The sequence below is a fragment of the Somniosus microcephalus genome, chromosome 6, assembly GCF_052327205.1.
Source record: "Somniosus microcephalus isolate GS21.2 chromosome 6, FLI_Smic_1.0, whole genome shotgun sequence".
Taxonomy (NCBI): domain Eukaryota; kingdom Metazoa; phylum Chordata; class Chondrichthyes; order Squaliformes; family Somniosidae; genus Somniosus; species Somniosus microcephalus.
The window spans coordinates 281,802,190-281,822,675 of record NC_140992.1 but is presented as its reverse complement, the minus strand read 5'-3'; the positions used below and the strand labels follow the sequence as shown (position 1 = coordinate 281,822,675).

General features: G+C 52.7%; 1 protein-coding gene across 1 annotated transcript in view; it reads right to left on the bottom strand.

Annotated features, from left to right (window-relative positions):
• Window positions 1-15,562: 15,562 nt before the first annotated feature.
• The window catches only part of fbxo31 (F-box protein 31), a 29,658-nt gene continuing 24,734 nt past the window's right edge, over window positions 15,563-20,486 (bottom strand). Inside the window, exon 8 of the mRNA XM_085991961.1 lies at window positions 15,563-19,134. Within this exon, the coding sequence (XP_085848087.1) occupies window positions 18,912-19,134 (223 nt within the window). The 3' untranslated portion in view covers window positions 15,563-18,911. The remainder of the gene's footprint in view (window positions 19,135-20,486) is intronic.

The following is a 20,486-nucleotide window of genomic DNA, read 5'->3' as shown; positions in this document are numbered from 1 at the left end:
CCCTTCCCCCCTCCTCCTCGCCCTCCTCCTCGCCCCCTCCTCCCTTCCCCCTCCTCCTCGCCCCTCCTCCCTTCCCCCCTCCTCCTCGCCCCTCCTCCCTGCCCCCCCTCCTCGCCCCCTCCTCCCCGCCCCCTCCTCCTCGCCCCCCTCCTCCCTTCCCCCCTCCTCCTCGCCCCCTCCTCCCTTCCCCTCCTCCTCGCCCCCTCCTCCCTTCCCCCTCCTCCTCGCCCCCTCCTCCCTTCCCCCCTCCTCCTCGCCCCCTCCTCCCTTCCCCCTCCTCCTCCCTTCCCCCTCCTCCTCGCCCCCTCCTCCCTTCCCCCCTCCTCCTCGCCCCCTCCTCCTCGCCTCCTCCTCCTCCCTTCCCCCCTCCTCCTCGCCCCCTCCTCCCTTCCCCCCTCCTCCTCACCCCCTCCTCCTCCTCCCCCCTCCTCCCCCTCACCCCCTCCTCCCTTCCCCCCTCCTCCTCTCCTCCCCCCTCCTCCCTTCGCCCCCTCCTCCTTCCCCCCTCCTCCTCGCCCCCTCCTCCTTCCCCCCTCCTCCTCGCCCCCTCCTCCTCGCCCCTCCTCCTTCCCCCCTCCTCCTCCTCTCCCTCCTCCTCCTCTCCCTCCCCTCCTCCCTTCCCCCTCCTCCTCCTCCCCTCCTCCCTTCCCCTCCTCCTCGCCCCCTCCTCCTCTCCCCCTCCTCCCTTCCCCCCTCCTCCTCGCCCCCTCCCTCCCCCCTCCTCCCTTCCCCCTCCTCCTCGCCCCCCTCCTTCCCCCTCCTCCTCCTCGCCCCCTCCTCCCTTCCCCCTCCTCCTCGCCCCCTCCTCCCTTCCCCCCTCCTCCTCCTCGCCCCCTCCTCCTTCCCCCCTCCTCCTCGCCCCCCTCCTCCTCTCTCCCCCCTCCTCCTCGCCCCCTCCTCCCTTCCCCCCTCCTCCTCGCCCCCTCCTCCCTTCCCCCCTCCTCCTCGCCCCCTCCTCCCTTCCCCCCTCCTCCCTTCCCCCCTCCTCCTCGCCCCCTCCTCCCTTCCCCCCTCCTCCTCGCACCCTCCTCCCTTCCCCCTCCTCCTCGCCCCCTCCTCCCTTCCCCCCTCCTCCTCGCCCCCTCCTCCCTTCCCCCCTCCTCCTCGCCCCCTCCTCCCTTCCCCCCTCCTCCTCGCACCCTCCTCCCTTCCCCCCTCCTCCTCGCACCCTCCTCCCTTCCCCCCTCCTCCTCGCCCCACCTCCCTTCCCCCCTCCTCCTCGCCACCCTCCTCCTCGCCCCCTCCTCCCTTCCACCCTCCTCCTCGCCCCCTCCTCCCTTCCCCCTCTCCTCCTCGCCCCCTCCTCCCTTCCCCCCTCCTCCTCGCCCCCTCCTCCCTTCCCCCCTCCTCCTCGCCCCCTCCTCCCTTCCCCCCTCCTCCTCGCCCCCTCCTCCCTTCCCCCCTCCTCCTCGCCCCCTCCTCCCTTCCCCCCTCCTCCTCGCCCCCTCCTCCCTTCCCCCCTCCTCCTCGCCCCCTCCTCCCTTCCCCCCCTCCTCCTCGCCCCCTCCTCCCTTCCCCCCTCCTCCTCCCTTCCCCCCTCCTCCTCGCCCCCTCCTCCTCGCCCCCTCCTCCTCGCCCCCTCCTCCTCGCCCCCTCCTCCCTTCCCCCCTCCTCCTCGCCCCCTCCTCCCTTCCCCCCTCCTCCTCGCCCCCTCCTCCCTTCCCCCTCCTCCTCGCCCCCTTCCCCCTCCTCCTCGCCCCTCCTCCCTTCCCCCCCTCCTCCCTTCCCCCCTCCTCCTCGCCCCTCCTCCCTTCCCCCTCCTCCTCGCCCCCTCCTCCCTTCCCCCCTCCTCCTCGCCCCCTCCTCCTCGCCCCCTCCTCCCTTCCCCCCTCCTCCTCGCCCCCTCCTCCCTTCCCCCCTCCTCCTCGCCCCCTCCTCCCTTCCCCCCTCCTCCTCGCTCGCTCCTCCCTCCTCCTCGCCCCCTCCTCCCTTCCCCCCTCCTCCCTTCCCCCCTCCTCCCTTCCCCTCCTCCCTTCCCCCCTCCTCCTCCTCCTCACCCCCTCCTCCCTTCCCCCCTCCTCCTCACCCCCCTCCTCCCTTCCCCCCTCCTCCTCACCCCCCCTCCTCCCTTCCCCCCTCCTCCTCACCCCCTCCTTCCCCCTCCTCCCTTCCCCCCTCCTCCTCACCCCCTCCTCCCTTCCCCCCTTCTCCTCACCCCCTCCTCCCTTCCCCCCTCCTCCTCACCCCCTCCTCCTCCCTTCCCCCCTCCTCCTCCCCCCCTCCTCCTCCCCCCATCCTCCTCACCCCCTCCTCCCTTCCCCCCTCCTCCTCACTCCCTCCTCCCTTCCCCCCTCCTCACCTCCCCCCTCCCTTCCCCCCTCCTCACCTCCCCCCTCCTCCTCACCCCCTCCTCCCTTCCCCCCTCCTCACCTCCCCCTCACCTCCCCCCTCCTCCCTTCCCCCTCCTCCCCACCCCCCTCCTCCCCTCCCCTCCTCACCCCCCTCCTCCCTTCCCCCCTCCTCCCTTCCCCCCTCCTCCTCACCCCCCTCCTCCCTTCCCCCCTCCTCCTCACCCCCCTCCTCCTCACCCCCCTCCTCCCCTCCCCCTCCTCCTCACCCCCCTCCTCCCCTCCCCCCTCCTCCTCACCCCCCTCCTCCCTTCCCCCTCCTCCTCACCCCCCTCCTCCCTTCCCCCCTCCTCCTCACCCCCCTCCTCCCTTCCCCCCTCCTCCTCACCCCCCTCCTCCCTTCCCCCCTCCTCCCTTCCCCCCTCCTCCCTTCCCCCCTCCTCCTCACCCCCCTCCTCCCTTCCCCCCTCCTCCCTTCCCCCCTCCTCCTCACCCCCCTCCTCCCTTCCCCCCTCCTCCTCACCCCCCTCCTCCCTTCCCCCCTCCTCCTCACCCCCTCCTCCCTTCCCCCCTCCTCCTCACCCCCTCCTCCCTTCCCCCCTTCTCCTCACCCCCTCCTCCCTTCCCCCCTCCTCCTCACCCCCTCCTCCTCCCTTCCCCCCTCCTCCTTCCCCATCCTCCTCCCCCCCTCCTCCTCACCCCCTCCTCCCTTCCCCCCCTCCTCCTCACTCCCTCCTCCCTTCCCCCCTCCTCACCTCCCCCCTCCCTTCCCCCCTCCTCACCTCCCCCCTCCTCCTCACCCCCTCCTCCCTTCCCCCTCCTCACCTCCCCCCTCACCTCCCCCCTCCTCCCCACCCCCCTCCTCCCCTCCCCCCTCCTCCTCACCCCCCTCCTCCCTTCCCCCCTCCTCCTCACCCCCCTCCTCCCTTCCCCCCTCCTCCTCACCCCCTCCTCCCCTCCTCCCTTCCCCCCTCCTCCCTTCCCCCCTCCTCCTCACCCCCCTCCTCCCTTCCTCCCTTCCCCCCTCCTCCTCACCCCCCTCCTCCCTTCCCCCTCCTCCTCACCCCCCTCCTCCCTTCCCCCCTCCTCCTCACCCCCCTCCTCCCTTCCCCCCTCCTCCTCACCCCCCTCCTCCTCCCTTCCCCCCTCCTCCCTTCCCCCCTCCTCCTCACCCCCCTCCTCCCTTCCCCCCTCCTCCTCACCCCCCTCCTCCTCACCCCCCCTCCTCCCTTCCCCCCTCCTCCTCACCCCCTCCTCCCTTCCCCCCTCCTCCTCACCCCCCTCCTCCCTACCCCCCTCCTCCCTTCCCCCCTCCTCCTCACCCCCCTCCTCCCTTCCCCCTCCTCCCCCCTCCTCCTCACCCCCCTCCTCCCCCCTCCTCCCTTCCCCCTCCTCCCTTCCCCCCTCCTCCTCACCCCCCTCCTCCCCACCCCCCTCCTCCCTTCCCCCTCCTCCTCACCCCCCTCCTCCCCACCCCCCTCCTCCCTTCCCCCTCCTCCTCACCCCCCTCCTCCCTTCCCCCCTCCTCCTCACCCCCCTCCTCCCTTCCCCCCTCCTCCTCACCCCCCTCCTCCCTTCCCCCCTCCTCCTCACCCCCTCCTCCTCACCCCCTCCTCCCTTCCCCCCTCCTCCCTTCCCCCTCCTCCTCACCCCCCTCCTCCCTTCCCCCCTCCTCCCTTCCCCCCTCCTCCCTTCCCCCCTCCTCCTCACCCCCTCCTGCCTTCCCCCCTCCTCCCTTCCCCCCTCCTCCTCACCCCCCTCCTCCTCACCCCCTCCTCCCTTCCCCCTCCTCCTCACCCCCTCTCCTCCCTTCCCCCCTCCTCCTCACCCCCTCCTCCCTTCCCCCCTCCTCCTCACCCCTCCTCCCTTCCCCCCTCCTCCTCACCCCTCCTCCCTTCCCCCCTCCTCCTCACCCCCTCCTCCCTTCCCCCCTCCTCCTCACCCCCTCCTCCCTTCCCCCCTCCTCCTCACCCCCTCCTCCTCACCCCCTCCTCCCTTCCCCCTCCTCCTCACCCCCTCCTCCCTTCCCCCTCCTCCCTCACCCCCTCCTCCCTCACCCCCTCCTCCCTTCCCCCCTCCTCCTCACCCCCTCCTCCCTTCCCCCCTCCTCCTCACCCCTCCCCTCCCTTCCCCCCTCCTCCTCACCCCCTCCTCCCTTCCCCCCTCCTCCTCACCCCCTCCCCTCCCTTCCCCCTCCTCCTCACCCCCTCCTCCCTTCCCCCCTCCTCCTCACCCCCTCCTCACCCCCTCCTCCTCACCCCCTCCTCCCTTCCCCCCTCCTCCTCACCCCCTCCTCCTCACCCCCTCCTCCCTTCCCCCCTCCTCCTCACCCCTCCTCCCTTCCCCCCTCCTCCTCACCCCTCCTCCCTTCCCCCCTCCTCCTCCTCCTCACCCCTCCTCCCTTCCCCCCTCCTCCTCACCCCTCCTCCCTTCCCCCCTCCTCCTCACCCCCTCCTCCCTTCCCCCCTCCTCCTCACCCCCTCCTCCCTTCCCCCCTCCTCCTCACCCCCTCCTCCTCACCCCCTCCTCCCTTCCCCCTCCTCCTCACCCCCTCCTCCCTTCCCCCTCCTCCCTCACCCCCTCCTCCCTCACCCCCTCCTCCCTTCCCCCCTCCTCCTCACCCCCTCCTCCCTTCCCCCCTCCTCCTCACCCCCTCCCCTCCCTTCCCCCCTCCTCCTCACCCCCTCCTCCCTTCCCCCCTCCTCCTCACCCCCTCCCCTCCCTTCCCCCCTCCTCCTCACCCCCTCCTCCCTTCCCCCCTCCTCCTCACCCCCTCCTCACCCCCTCCTCCTCACCCCCTCCTCCTCACCCCCTCCTCCCTTCCCCCCTCCTCCTCACCCCCTCCTCCTCACCCCCTCCTCCCTTCCCCCCTCCTCCTCACCCCTCCTCCCTTCCCCCCTCCTCCTCACCCCTCCTCCCTTCCCCCCTCCTCCTCACCCCTCCTCCCTTCCCCCCTCCTCCTCACCCCCTCCTCCCTTCCCCCCTCCTCCTCACCCCCTCCTCCCTTCCCCCTCCTCCTCACCCCCTCCTCCCTTCCCCCTCCTCCTCACCCCCTCCTCCCTTCCCCCTCCTCCTCACCCCCTCCTCCCTTCCCCCTCCTCCTCACCCCCTCCTCCCTTCCCCCTCCTCCTCACCCCCTCCTCCCTTCCCCCTCCTCCTCACCCCCTCCTCCCTTCCCCCTCCTCCTCACCCCCTCCTCCTCCCCCCCTCCTCCCTCCTCCTCACCCCCTCCTCCTCCTCCTCCTCCTCACTTCCCCCCTCCTCCTCCTCCCTTCCCTCCCTCCCTATCCCCCCATTCCCTCACCCGCCGGCGCCGCCAGCTCCCTCAGCGCCTCCTCCGCCGCCTTCAATCCCGCCGCCATCACGGCCGCCTCACTTCGTCTGCGCCAGCTGCTGGACGATGACTCGCGCGAGACTTCGCCGCCATCTTGGAAAAGGAGCCGCCGCACACCCAGAGCCAGGCAGAAACAAAAATAAAAACAGAAACACTTAGCAGGTCAGACAGCATCTGTAGGGGAGAAACAGAGTTAACATTTCAGGTCCATGACCTTTTATCAGAACTGGTCCTCTGCTGCTTCAGAAGCCTCTTTCAACATGACCATCTTTGAGGCTAAGATCTCAGCAAAGCAAACCTTCTGTAAAAATCTGCACTCAAGTCAAAGGACCAGAGCCTGGTAATGTTGCTACCCCGGTAATTATAAGAACTGGAGACCATTCAGCCCCTCAAACCTATTCAATTTAGAGCATGGCTGAACTCTAACTCATTTTTTTAACCCAGCTCAGTTCCATAATCTTTAATATCCTTACCCAACAAAAATCTGTCAGTTCTGCAATTTTTAATTGACTCCCAACCTCTCAGCTTTTTGGGGGAGTGAGTTCCAGATTTCCACTACCCTTTGTGTGAAGAAGTGCTTCCTGACATCACCCCTGAACGACCTAGCTCTAATTTTAAGGTTATGCCCCCTTGTTCGAGACTCCCCCACCAGAAGAAGTGGTTTCTCTTTACCTACCCTATCAAATCCTTTGATCATCTTAAACACGTCGGTTAGATCACCCCTTAATCTTCTAAACTCAAGGGAATATAAGCCTCATCTATGCAACCAGTCCTCATAATTTAACCCTCTTAGTAAGTTCCATTCTGGTGAATATCAATGATCTAGACTTGAATATAGGGGGTATGATTAAGAAGTTTGCAGATGATACTAAAATCGGCTGTGTGGTTGATACTGAAGAAGGAAGCTGCAGACTGCAGGAAGATATCAATAAATTGGTCAGGTGGGCAGAACAGTGGCAAACGGAATTCAATCCGGAGAAGTGTGAGGTAATGCATTTGGGGAGAGCTAACAAGGAAAGGGAATACACATTAAATGGTAGGACACTGAGTAGTGCAGAGGAATAAAGGGACCTTGGAGTGCATGTCCACAGATCCCTGAAGGTAGCAGGCCAGGTAGATAAGGTGGTTAAGAAGGCATACGGAATGCTTGTCTTTATTAGCCGTGGCATCCCAATATGAATAATCAAGGGGCCACAGGGAGGGGGGAACTAAAGACAATCACTATCACTAAGGAAATAGTACTTGGTAAAATAATGGGACTAAAAGATGACAAGTCCCCGGGATCAGATGGCCTGCATCCCAGGGTATTAAAAGAAGTGGCTGCAGAGATAGTGGATGCATTGGTTGCAATATACCAAAATTCCCTGGACTCTGGAGAGGTCCCAGCAGATTGGAAAACCGCTAATGTAACACCCCTATTTAAGAAAGGAGGGAGACAGAAAGCAGGAAACTGTAGACCAGTTAGCCTAACATCTGCTGTTGGGGAAAATGCTGGAGTCCTTCATTAAGGAAACAGTAGCAGGGCATTTGGAAAATCATAATGCAGTCAAACAGAGTCAGCATGGTTTTATGAAACGGAAATCATGTTTAATAAATTTGCTGGAGTTCTTTGAGGATGTAACGAGCAGGGTGGACAAAGGTGAGCCAGTGGATGTGGTGTATTTGGATTTCCAGAAGGCATTCGATAAGGTGCCACATAAAAGGTTACTGCATAAGATAAGAGCTCACGGAGTTGGGGGAAATATATTAGCATGAATAGAGAATTGGCTAACTAACAGAAAGCAGAGAGTCGGGATAAATGGGTCATTTTCCAGTTGGCAAACGGTAACTAGTGGGGTGCCACAGGGATCGGCGTTGGGACCTCAACTATTTACAATCTACATTAATGACTTGGATGAAGGGACCGAGTGTAATGTAGCCAAGTTTGCAGATGCTACAAAAATGGGTGGGAAAGCAAGTTGTGCAGAGGACTCAAAGAATCTGCAAAGGGATATAGACAGGCTAAGTGAGTAGGCAAACATTTGGCAGATGGAGTATAATGTGGGAAAGTGCGAGGTTATCCACTTTGGCAGGAAAAATAAAAAAGCAAACTATTATTTAAATGGAGATTACAAAATGCTACAGTTCAGAGGGACCTGGGGGTCCTTGTGCATGAAACACAAAAAGTTAGCATGCAGGTGCAGCAAGTAATCAAAAAGGCAAATGGAATGTTGGCCTTTATTTCAAGGGGGTTGGAGTATAAAAGCAGGGAAGTCCTGCTACAACTGTACAGGGTATTGGTGAGACCACACCTGGAGTACTGCGTACAGTTTTGATCTCCTTATTTAAGGAAGGATATACTTGCATTGGAGGCAGTTCAGAGACGATTCACGAGGTTAATTCCAGAGATGAGGGGGTTGACTTATGAGGAAAGGTTGAGCAGGCTGGGCCTATACTCATTGGAATTTAGAAGAATGAGAGGTGATCTTATCGAAACATACAAGATACTGAGGGGACTTGACAGGGTAGATGCAGAGAGGATGTTTCCCCTCGTGGGGAAATCTAGAACTCGGGGGCACAGTCTCAGAATAAAGGGTCACCCTTTTAGAACTGAGATGAGGAGGAATTTCTTCTCTCAGAGGGTCGTAAATCTGTGGAATTCTCTGCCCCAGAGAGCCATGGAGGCTGGGTCATTAAATACATTTAAAGTGGAGATAGACAGATTTTTGCAAGATAAGGGAGTGAAGGGTTATGGGGACCAGACAGGGATGTGGCTTTGAGCCCAAGATCAGCCATGATCTTATTGAATGGCGGAACAGGCTCGAGGGGCCAAGTGGCCTATTCCTGCTCCTATTTCTTATGTTCTTATGGCATAGAATATAAGAGCAGGGGGGCTGTGCTTCAACTGTATAAAACACTAGTTAGGCCTCAGCTGGAGTACTGCGTGCAGTTCTGGTCACCACATTACAGGAAAGATGTGATTGCACTAGAGAGGGTACAGAGGAGATTTACAAGGATGTTGCCGGGAGTAGAGAATCTTAGCTATGAGGAAAGACTGGATAGGCTGGGTCTGTTTTCCTTGGAACAGAGGAGGCTGAGGGGAGACCTTATTGAGGTGTATAAAATTATGAGGGGCCTAGATAAAGTGGATAGAAAGGACCCATTTCCCTTAGCAGAGGGGTCAAAAACCAGGGGGCACAGATTTAAAGTAATTGGTGGAAGGTTTAGAGGGGATTTGAGAGGAAATTTCTTCACCCAGAGGGTTCTGGGGATCTGGAACTCACTGCCTGAAAGGGTGGTAGAGGCAGGAACCCTAACCATATTTAAAAAGTACTTGGATGTGCACTTGCCAGAGAAAGGCAGCAGCAGCCAACTTCCTGGCACCAGGGGCCAACTTCCTGGCACCAGGGGTGCTTCTGCTGCTCAGGAAGGGAGGAAAAAGAGTGGGAGAGCAATAGTGGTAGGGGATTCTATCGTAAGGGGAACAGATAGGCGTTTCTGTGGCCGTAGACGTGACTCCAGGATGGTTTTTTGCCTCCCTGGTGCCATGGTCAAGGATGTCACTGAACGGCTGCAGGGCATTCTGAAGGGGGAGGGTGAACAGTCAGAGGTCGTGGTTCACATTGGGACCAATGACATGGGTAGGAAGAGGGATGAGGTCCTGCAGCAAGAATTTAGGGAGCTAGGTAGCAGATTAAAGAGCAGGACCTCAAAGGTTGTAATCTCTGGATTACTCCCGGTGCCACGTGCTAGTGAGTATAGGAATAGGAGGATAGAGCAGATGAATGCGTGGCTAAAGAGTTGGTGCAAGAGGGAGGGCTTTAGTTTCCTGGATCACTGGGCCTGCTTCTGGGGAAGGTGGGACTTGTACAAGTCGGACGGGTTGCACCTGAACCAGAACGGAACAAATATCCTTGCGGGGAGGTTTGCTAACACTGTTCGGGGGGGTTTAAACTAAAATGGCAGGGGGTCGGGAACCTGAGCAGGGAGACAGAGGAAAGGAAAACAGGGATAAAAGCAAAAGATAGGAAGGAGAAAAACAAAAGTGGCAGTCAGAGAAATCAACAGTTTAAATCAAATGTGGCCACAGTAAATAATAATTCTAATAGGTCTAAGAGCGTTAAAAAAACAAGCCTGAAGGCTTTGTGTCTTAATGCGAGGAGCATTTGTAATAAGGTGGACGAATTGGCTACGCAAATAGAGGTAAACGAATATGATTTGGTTGGGATTACGGAAACGTGGCTCAAGGATGGCCAAGACTGGGAACTCAACATCCAGGGGTATTCGATATTCAGGATAGGCAAAAAGAAAAGGGAGGTTGGGTAGCATTACTGGTTAAAGAAGGGATTAATACAATTGTAATGAAGGATATTAGCTCTGATGATGTGGAATCTGTATGGGTAGAATTGAGAAATACTAAGGGGAAAAAAACATTAGTGGGAGTGGTATATAGACCTCCAAACAGTAAGGAGGAGGTTGGGGATGGCATTAAAAGGGAAATTAAAGAAGCGTGCAATAAGGGCACAGCAGTCATCATGGGTTAGGGTTACATATAGATTGGGCCAACCAAATTAGTAACAATACTGTGGAGGAGGAATTCCTGGAGTGTTTACGGGATGGTTTCCTGGACCAATATGTCGAGGAACCAACCAGAGATCAGGCCATCTTAGACTGGGTATTATGCAACGAGAAAGGATTAATTAGCAATCTTGTTGTATGAGGCCCCTTGGGTCGGAGCGATCATAATATGATCGAATTCTTCATTAAGATGGAGAATGAAGTAGTTGACTCAGAGACTAGGGTCCTCAATTTAAATAAAGGAAACTACGATGGTCTGAGGAGCGAGTTGGGTAGGATTGATTGGGGAATGGCACTCAAAGGGTTGACGGTGGATAGGCAATGGCAAACATTCAAAGACCGAATGGATGAGCTACAGAATTTGTTCATCCCAGTTTGGCATAAAAATAAAACAAAAAAGGTGACTCAACCGTGGCTAACCAGGGAAATTAGGGATAGCATCAGATCCAAGGAGAGGACATATAAATTGGCCAGAAAAAGCAATAATCCTGAGGTTTGGGAGCAGTTTAGGATTCAACAAAGGAGGACAAAGGGATTAATTAAGAAAGGGAGAATAGAATATGAGAGTAAGCTAGCGAGGAACATAAAAACTGAATGTAAAAGCTTTTATAGATATGTGAAGAGAAAAAGATTGGTGAAGTCAAGCGTAGGTCCCTTGCAGTCAGAATCAGGGGAATTTATAATGGGAAACAAAGAAATGGCAGACCAACTAAATACATACTTTGGTTCTGTCTTCACAAAGGAGGACACAAATAACCTCCCAGAGATGCCGGGGAACATAGGGTCTGATGAAAGGGTGGAACTGAAAGAAATCAGTATTTGTAGGGAAATGGTGTTAGGAAAATTGATGGGACTGAAGGCCGATAAATCCCCAGGGCCTGATAATCTACATCCCAGGGTACTTAAGGAAGTGGCCCTAGAAATAGTAGATGCATTGCTGGTCATCTTCCAGAACTCGATAGACTCTGGAACAGTACCCATGGATTGGAGGGTAGCTAATGTTACCCCACTATTCAAAAAAGGTGGTAGAGAAAAAGCGGGGAATTATAGACCGGTAAGCCTGACATCGGTAGTCGGGAAAATGCTAGAGTCCATTATAAAAGATGTAATAGCAGAGCACTTGGAAAGCAGTGACAGGATCGGACAAAGTCAACATGGATTTACAAAAGGTAAATTATGCTTGACTAATCTGGAATTTTTTGAGGATGTAACTGGTAAAATAGATAAGGGAGAACCAGTGGATGTGGTGTATTTGGACTTTCAGAAGGCTTTTGATAAGGTCCCACATAAGAGATTAGCGTGCAAAGTTAAGGCACATGGGATTGGGGGTAAGGTATTGACTTGGATAGAGAACTGGTTGGCGGACAGAAAGCAAAGAGTTGGAATAAACGGGTCGTTTTCCGAGTGGCAGGCAGTGACTAGTGGGGTACCACAAGGATCGGTCCTAGGACCCCAGCTGTTCACAATATATATTAATGATCTGGACGAGGGAATTGGATGTAATATCTCCAAATTTGCAGACGACACAAAGCTGGGTGGGCGGGTAAGCTGTGAGGAGGATGTCGTGAAACTCCAGTACGATTTGGACAGGTTGGGTGATTGGGCAGAAACATGGCAAATGCACTATAATGTGGATAAATGTGAGGTTATCCACTTTGGTGGCAAAAACAGGAAGGCAGATTATTATTTGAATGGCAATAGATTGGGAGAAGGGGAAGTGCAAAGAGACCTGGGTGTTCTTGTGCACCAGTCGCTGAAGGTAAGCATGCAGGTGCAGCAGGCGGTTAAGAAGGCAAATGGTATGTTGGCCTTCGTAGCAGGAGGGTTCGAGTACAGGAACAAGGATGTCTTGCTACAGTTGTGCAGGGCCTTGGTGAGACCTTGAGTATTGTGTGCAGTTTTGGTCGCCTTACCTGAGGAAGGACGTTCTTGCCATGGAGGGAGTGCAGCGAAGATTCACCAGACTGATACCTGGGATGGCAGGAATGACGTATGAGGAGAGATTGTGTCGATTGGGCTTATGCTCACTGGAGTTTAGAAGATTGAGAGGGGATCTCATCGAAACCTATAAAATTCTGTCAGGCCTGGACAGACTAGATGCAGGAAGGATGTTTCTGATGGCCGGGGAGTCCAGAACCAGGGGTCATAGTCTAAGGATAATGGGTAAGCCATTTAAGACTGAAATGAGGAGGAATTTCTTCACCCAGAGAGTGGCGAACCTGTGGAATTCTCTGCCACAGAGGGCGGTGGAGGCCAGTTCATTAAATATATTCAAGAAAGAGTTGGATATATTTCTTAAGGCTAAAGGGATCAAGGAATATGGGGAGAAGGCAGGGACAGGGTACTGAATTTGGATGATCAACCATGATCTCATTGAATGGCGGAGCAGACTCGAAGGGCCGAATGGCCGACTCCTGCTCCTATCTTCTATGTTTCTATGCTGCAGGGCTACGGACCAAGAGCTGGGACGTGGGATTAGGCTGGATAGCTCTTTGTTGGCCGGCGCAGACATGATGGGCCGAACGGCCTCCTTCCTGCTGTAACTTTCCATGACTCTATGAATCTGCACTGCACCCGCTCCAAGGCCATTATATCCTTCCTGAGGTGCAATGCCCAGAACTGAACGCAGTACTCGGGTGCCAGCTGTCACAATACTCTGGGAACACAAGTCTCCGGGTCGGGTGTACTCACTAAGACTACCCTGACTGAAAGACTTAACAAGCACGGCATGGAGTTCTCCACCGTCAGCAAGCCTTACGCATTGTTACACACATTGAGTCCTTAGAGTGTGATATTTCATGGTCCTGCTATTTCAGTGCAATGACAAGACTGCACTCAATAAGAAACCTTTAATTAATTGCTTTTTAGCAGCAGTTTGTTTGCCCTTATCGCAGTAAAATGACCAAGAGGCATAAATGGTTGAAGAGTCTTGTTCTTGAGGATTCAGAGTAAAATGACACTTTTTGTGTTTAAACTTGTTGAATGTAACTATTAAAATAGGTTCAGATGCTCAGTGATAATTATAGGGTGAGGTTAGGAAAAACAACTTCACACAGGTTGTCAGGATGTAGAAAATGCTTTTTTTTTAATAAAGTTCTTTGTCTTTAACAGAAAGCTACTAATCGAGAATAAAGTTAATAGAAAATTTATAGTTCAGAAACCGCTCAGCTGCTGTTAGTAAGGGGAGTGTATTTAAAATGTGTTGCTCCAAAATTATATACTTGTTGCAAACTAATCCCTGTAATAAGAACTAAAGATTCAAAAGCTGTCGTGGTATGTGGGGGTGCTTCCCTTTTTAAATGATCTGCTTTAAAGATTCTGGTATTAATGGAAGCAGCAGATTTTGGGAGGCTGGGGGGAGGCAGCTCAGTGAATGGGAGATGTGGCGAGTGGCAGTTCTGAACTGTGTCAGACGCTGCACTATACTCTGGTGTTTTTTAATATTTTCTGCACAGTTAGGGCAGATCTTCAGCTTTCTCTGACTGGAATTACCAAATGCTTGGGGTCTAGTTTTCAATACTAGTCATTAACAGGCAGCCTACCCAAAACAGGCTACCATACCCAGTTCTGATGAAAGGTCATCGACCTGAAACATTAACTATTTCTCGCTCCAAAGATGCTGCCGGACCTGCTGAGTATTTCCAGCATTCTGTTTTTATTTTACTACCCAAAACAAGACTGGTTAATGTAATAATACTGCTGTGAATCTCTTACACCACTTTCAGTCTGCCCAAGGGACTCTTCCTTATTTAATCTCCTGAGAGAGCAGACGAGCCACAGGGAAAACAGTCAGAAGCAAACTCTCACCCTGCAGGTAATGGAGTCAAAACTTCCTATTGTTCATTTCAAACAAACTGAGCTCTATTCTTTTCAATATTTCACAGTGGCCTCTCAGTGTATGAATTCCACTCTAGATCAATGTTCAATGAGTTTTCAAACAGTCTGAAACACCCACAGGCACAGCTTGGTTGATGGCGAGAGGTGTCTGGAGCGGAGGATGCCCAGCTTGTCTTTCCATACGATCTGGATTTGGTTTCCTGCCAGAGTGTTATGTGGAAATAAAACAGAAACACAGGCCAGCCATCTACATCTATTCCTGAATGCTGGCTTCTGTTAAAGAACCATAGAAGTTTACAAGCACCGGAGGCCATTTGGCCCATTGTTTTTTTTTCATTCGTTCATGGGATGTGGGCGTCACCGGCAAGGTCAGCATTTATTGCCCATCCCTAATTGCCCTCGAGAAGGTGGTGGTGAGCCGCTTTCTTGAACCACAGAGGGCGGTTAAGAGTCAACCACATTGCTGTGGGTCTGGAGTCACATATAGGCCAGACCAGGTAAGGACAATCCGGTGGTTTCATGGTCACCATTACTGATACTTGTTTTTAATTCCAGATTAATTTAATTTAATTTAAATTCCCCAGCTGCCTGTGGTGGGATTTGAACTCATGTCTCCTGATCATTAATCTAAGCCCCTGGATTATAGTCCAGTAAAATAACAACTATTCTACCGTTCCCTTGTGGCTATGTCGGCTCTTGGCGAGAGCAATTCAAAACTAATCCCATTGTCCGTGCTCTACCCATAGCCCAGGATCCTCCTGGATTATATAGCCAGATTTGTTACTGAATTCTATTTCACAGCATACCATGGTAATGGATTTGAACTTATGACCCCTGAGGTGCTAGCCCAGTATCATAACCACCACACCACAGACCCGGTACAAATAGTAGCCTAGTGGTTGAGGTACTGGATGAGCAACCCAGAGGCTTCGAGTTCAAACCCCATCATGGCAAGTTGTGAAACTGGATTCAATAAGTGATCATTTCGGGGCTGATACAAGATAAAATGATCATGAAAACTCTTGGATTGTTGTAACAGCCCAACTAACGTCCCACATGGAAGTGACCAGTGACCCCCACAGTCTGGCAGACAAGTGACTCAATGTCCTACACATGGTTGGCTTAGGGCAACTAGCGATGGGCAATAAATCCTGCCCGTCACGCACATTGCAAGAACAAATTAAATACATTTATTATATGTGGAAGAGCTGAAAGTCTGAGGATTCATCTGCTGCCAGGAGTTTCAATAGGATAAACTGACACAGACCCCACTCAAACTATCCTTCCTTCCCAGAAATCCCAGCTCATGTCCTTGTGGCTCCATCTCACGTGCACACATCCCAGTACCCTCGTCAGAGGTGCAAATACTCCAGGAGTCCCAGATACACCCCCGTGCTCCAGTTACCTGGCAGACATGGGCACTTGCCTTAGCAACCCCATCAGCTATCTACATGTGGCACATCCCATCCCCAGTGACTCCAGACATGGGATGGAGTTCCTGTGTCCACATCCTGTCCTCAGTGTAGTCAGGAAACAACACACACCATTTCCAAAAGTTTCTTTTAATTAAGTCTCAGATCACAAAACTTAAATAATTCTTTTCAAACATAAAAACATTAAACTGAAAATTTCTCTTATAAATTTTAACATAAATATTAAAATCTTTCAGGCATAATAACTGTATAAACTCAAATTTAAATAATACTTTATTTCCTGATATTGCATCACTATGTGTCAGTTGGCAGGTTTAGAGGGCTCCAGTGTGAGGATGTCTGAGAAATACCATGGGGCAGAAAACGTTAGTGGGAGTTGCATACAGACCTCCAAACAGTAATGCTGAGGTTGGGGATGGCATTAAACGGGAAATTAGAGACGCGTGCAATAAGGGCACAGCAGTCATCATGGGTGACTTTAATCTACATATAGATTGGGCTAACCAAATTAGTAACAATACTGTGGAGGAGGAATTCCTGGAGTGTTTATGTGGTGGTTTCCTGGACCAATATGTCAAGGAACCAACTAGAGATCAGGCCATCTTAGACTGGGTATTATGTAATGAGAAAGGATTAATTAGCAATCTTGTTGTGCAAGGCCCCTTGGGGCGGAGCGATCATAATATGATTGAATTCTTCATTAAGATGGAGAGTGAAGTATTTGACTCAGAGACGAGGGTCCTGAATTTAAATAAAGGAAACTACGATGGTATGAGGCGCGAGTTGGCTAGGATGGATTGGGGAACGTTACTTAAAGGGTTGACGGTGGATAGGCAATGGCAAACATTTAAAGATCGCATGGATGAACTACAGAATTTGTTCATCCCTGTTTGGCATAAAAATAAAACAAAAAAGGTGACTCAAACATGGCTAACAAGGGAAATTAGGGATAGCATAAGATCCAAGGAGAGGACTTATAAATTGGCCAGAAAAAGCAGCAAACCTGAGCATTGAGAGCAGCTTAGGATTCAGCAAAGGAGGACAAAGGGATTAATTAAGAGGGGGAAATAGAGTATGAGAGTAAGCTTGCAGGGAACATAAAAACTGACTATAAAAGCTTCTATAGATACGTGAAGAGAAAAAGATTGGTGAAGTCAAGCGTAGGTCCCTTGCAGTCAGAATCAGGGGAATTTATAATGGGGAACAAAGAAATGGCAGACCAATTAAATACATACTTTGGTTCTGTCTTCACAAAGGAGGACACAAATAACCTCCCAGAGATGTCGGGGAACATAGGGTCTAATGAGAGGGAGGAACTGAATGAAATCAGTATTTGTAGGGAAATGGTGTTAGGGAAATTGACGGGATTGAAGGCCGATAAATCCCCAGGGCCTGATAATCTACATCTTAGGGTGCTTAAGGAAGTGGCCCGAGAAATAGTAGATGCATTGCTGGTCATCTTCCAGAACTCGATAGATTCGGGAACAGTTCCCATGGATTGGAGGGTAGCTAATGTAATCCCACTATTCAAAAAAGGTGGTAGAGAGAAAACAGGGAATTATCGGTAGTGGGGAAAATGCTAGAGTCCATTATAAAGGATGTAATAGCAGAGCACTTGGAAAGCAGTGACAGGATCGGATAAAGTCAACATGGATTTACAAAAGGTAAATCGTGCTTGACTAATCTACTGGAATTTTTTGAGGATGTAACTGGTAGAATAGATAAGGGAGAACCAGTGGATGTGGTGTATTTGGACTTTCAGAAGGCTTTCGATAAGGTCCCACATAAGAGATTAGCGTGTAAAGTTAAAGCACATGGGATTGGGGGTAAGGTACTGACTTGGATAGAGAACTGGTTGGCAGACAGGAAGCAAAGAGTTGGAATAAACGGGTCTTTTTCCGAGTGGCAGGCAGTGACTAGTGGGGTACCGCAGGGATCGGTGCCAAGACCCCAGCTATTCACAATATATATTAATGATCTAGACGAGGGAACTAGATGTAATATCTCCAAGTTTGCAGACGACACAAAGCTGGGTGGGCATGTGTGCTGTGAGGAGGATGCCAAGAAACTCCAGTATGATTTGGACAGGTTGGGTGATTGGGCAGGTGCAGTATAATGTGGATAAATGCGAGGTTATCCACTTTGGTGGCAAAAACAAGGCGGCAGATTATTATATGAACGTCAATAGATTGGGAGAAGGGGAAGTGCAACGAGACCTGGGTGTCCTTGTGCACCAGTCGCTGAAGGTAAGCATGCAGGTGCAGCAGGCGGTTAAGAAGGCAAATAATGGCCTTCATAATGAGAGGATTCGAGTACAGGAGCAAGGATGTCTTGCTGCAGTTGTACAGGGCCTTGGCGAGACCACACCTTGAGTATTGTGTGCAGTTTTGGTTGCCTTATCTGAGGAAGGATGTTCTTGCCATGGAGGGAGTGCAGCGAAGATTCACCAGACTGATACCTGGGATGGCAGGAATGACGTATGAGGAGAGATTGGGTCGATTGGGCTTATATTCGCTGGAGTTTAGAAGAATGAGGGGATCTCATTGAAACTTATAAAATTCTAACAGGACTAGACAGGCTAGATGCAGGAAGGATGTTCCTGATGGCGGGGGAGTCCAGAACCAGGGGTCACAGTCTAAAGATAAGGGGTAAGCCATTTAGGACAGAGAGGAGGAGGAATTTCTTCACCCAGAGAGTGGTGAACCTGTGGAATTCTCTACCACAGAAGGCAGTTGAGGCCAGTTCATTAAATATATTCAAGAAGGAGTTACATATATTTCTTAAGGCTAAAGGGATATGGGGAGAAAGCAGGGACCGGGTACTGAATTTGGATGATCAGCCATGATCTCATTAAATGGCGGAGCAGGCTCGAGGGGCCGAATGGCCTACTCCTATCTTCTATGTTTCTATGAAACACCCAGTCCGGGCATAATCTCGTTGCTCTGACATCAGATACAAAAGTAATCACTTCCTCCTCGATCTATTCCTCTTCAAACAGAATAAAAGTAAATATGTTCAACAATTTGTAACAAAATGAAAAGACAAAGTCCCTCAGAAGCGCTCACTGAGCCATCGAAGGTTACTCAGGGTGCAGCAAGGTCAAAGCTTTATCCGATCACTGTTCATCCCCACCCACCCTTGACATTGTGTTGTGTTAATGTACAGGCGAGTGCTGGGAGATCCTCTGCACTCCCATCTATGTTGTGTTCTCTGCTCAGCCCACACAGGTTGCTCTAAAAGAAACTTTATCACAAAACCATTTCAGCGATATTACCTTGGGGTAGTAGCTCAGGTGAGAGGGGGAGGGGCTCAGGTGAGGAGGCAGCGGTATGTGGTTCTGGCAACCTCAAACACCAGTCTTTCTTCCCAAAGTGCATGCTTTAGTGACGCGGGGAGGGAGTGCTTCACGTCGCTGTGATTGCTCAGAGGTGCAATGCTTCATTCCTTGAGAGCTGACATTAGTCAGGACGTCCATGATTGCATGCTCTTGAGCATCAATTCGAAAGCTTCTCTGAAAGGGGCCTGTGCGCTTTTCAGCGAGTCTTCAATCCTGCTGTACAGGCTGAAGGACTTCAGGTCCAGCCAGATGAAGCCGAAACATTGCTCGTCAAATAGGATGAAAAGGCCGGGTGTCCTCTCGGGGCTGGTGAATCCGTGTCCTGCTATCAGGCCAGTGCCGTAAAAACTAGCAACAAGGCAGAAACACAGCAAGCATTCAGAATCGCAAAAAAAACAGAAAAATTACTGTACACGAAAAATCCATGACCTAAAGTTAAATGCATTCATTACAATTACAAACTGGTAAAACGGGGCCATGTAACGACTGATAAACACATTTAATACAATCCATTCCAGAACCCTTCAGACCTCACGTGCATTCTGAAAGTTGTCATTTAAAAAAAATAAATACCTGCCGGTAACCAGCTGGAGAGAGGAGCATGAGCATCACTGAGGAAAACTTACCCTTCGACCTTTGTGACTGGTTAGCAAAGGTCAGACTTGAATTTTTATAGCACCTAATTCAATCGCTCATAGATTTCTCAAAACTCAGAATAACTTGCACTTATTACAGAGCTTTTACTATAGAAAAAGACCCACGGTGCTTTACAGAGAAAAGGAATAAAGGACCAGGCCCCGAGCCATGGAGAGAAAGAACGAGCAAGGCTCCCTATAATGTTTTTTTGGCCTGCATGGCCCCTTTAACGGACAGCGCGGGCCATTCAAAATTGCACGCACGCACGGTTTTTCTATTTAAAAGTCAGCTCACTGGCCGTGCGGGATCTTCAGAGGGCTGCGCAGTCGTGCAGCTTAAAGGGAACATTGGTTACAAGGTGGGGTGATCTGGGCAGGAGAAGAATTTTAAAAAGGTGCTGAGGAGTGAATGCTCTGGTGCTGGTGGTGAGCAAGGGGGAAGCAGCACTGGCAGCTGAATGAATGGTCTCTACCATGGTGACAATAAAGTCCACCAGTTCCTCGCACTTGCTGTTACAAGTGAAAGTGGAGGGGGAAGGGGAGAGGGGTTTTAGGAAGATGATTGGTAGAGAAAAGGAGTCTGATGTTATCTTTACCAGTAGGGTGATCTTAGGGCAATGGGTGATTCAGGTAGAGGACAGTGAGGTGCAGCAGAGCTTGATGTGGTCCAGCCAGATCTGGGGATGGATGGCTAGGCCAGTTGTGCACCAGGTGTGTTCAACTTTGCATCAGAAAAGATGGGAGCCGTATCGGGGGTACGACCGGGATGAGAAACAATGAAGGTTTTGCTGGGGACAAGGGTACTGAAGGTGGAGTTGAGGGAGTGGTTTAGCAAATCGGCAACGTATAGGTAGTGTGGCGAATGGAGAGCTGCAGGGAGTTTGGAACAGCAGCTTGGAGCAACTTGGGATGGAGTTTATTCCAGGGTGGGTGCAGAAGGAAGTGGAGTTAAAAGAGGAAAAGGGGATGTGGGTGCTGAGAGATACAAAGAAAGTGGCTGGCTGGAGATGGTCTTGTCGGTGATCACCGTTAAGGTTGAGAGAGTTTATAAAGAGGGAAAGGTTT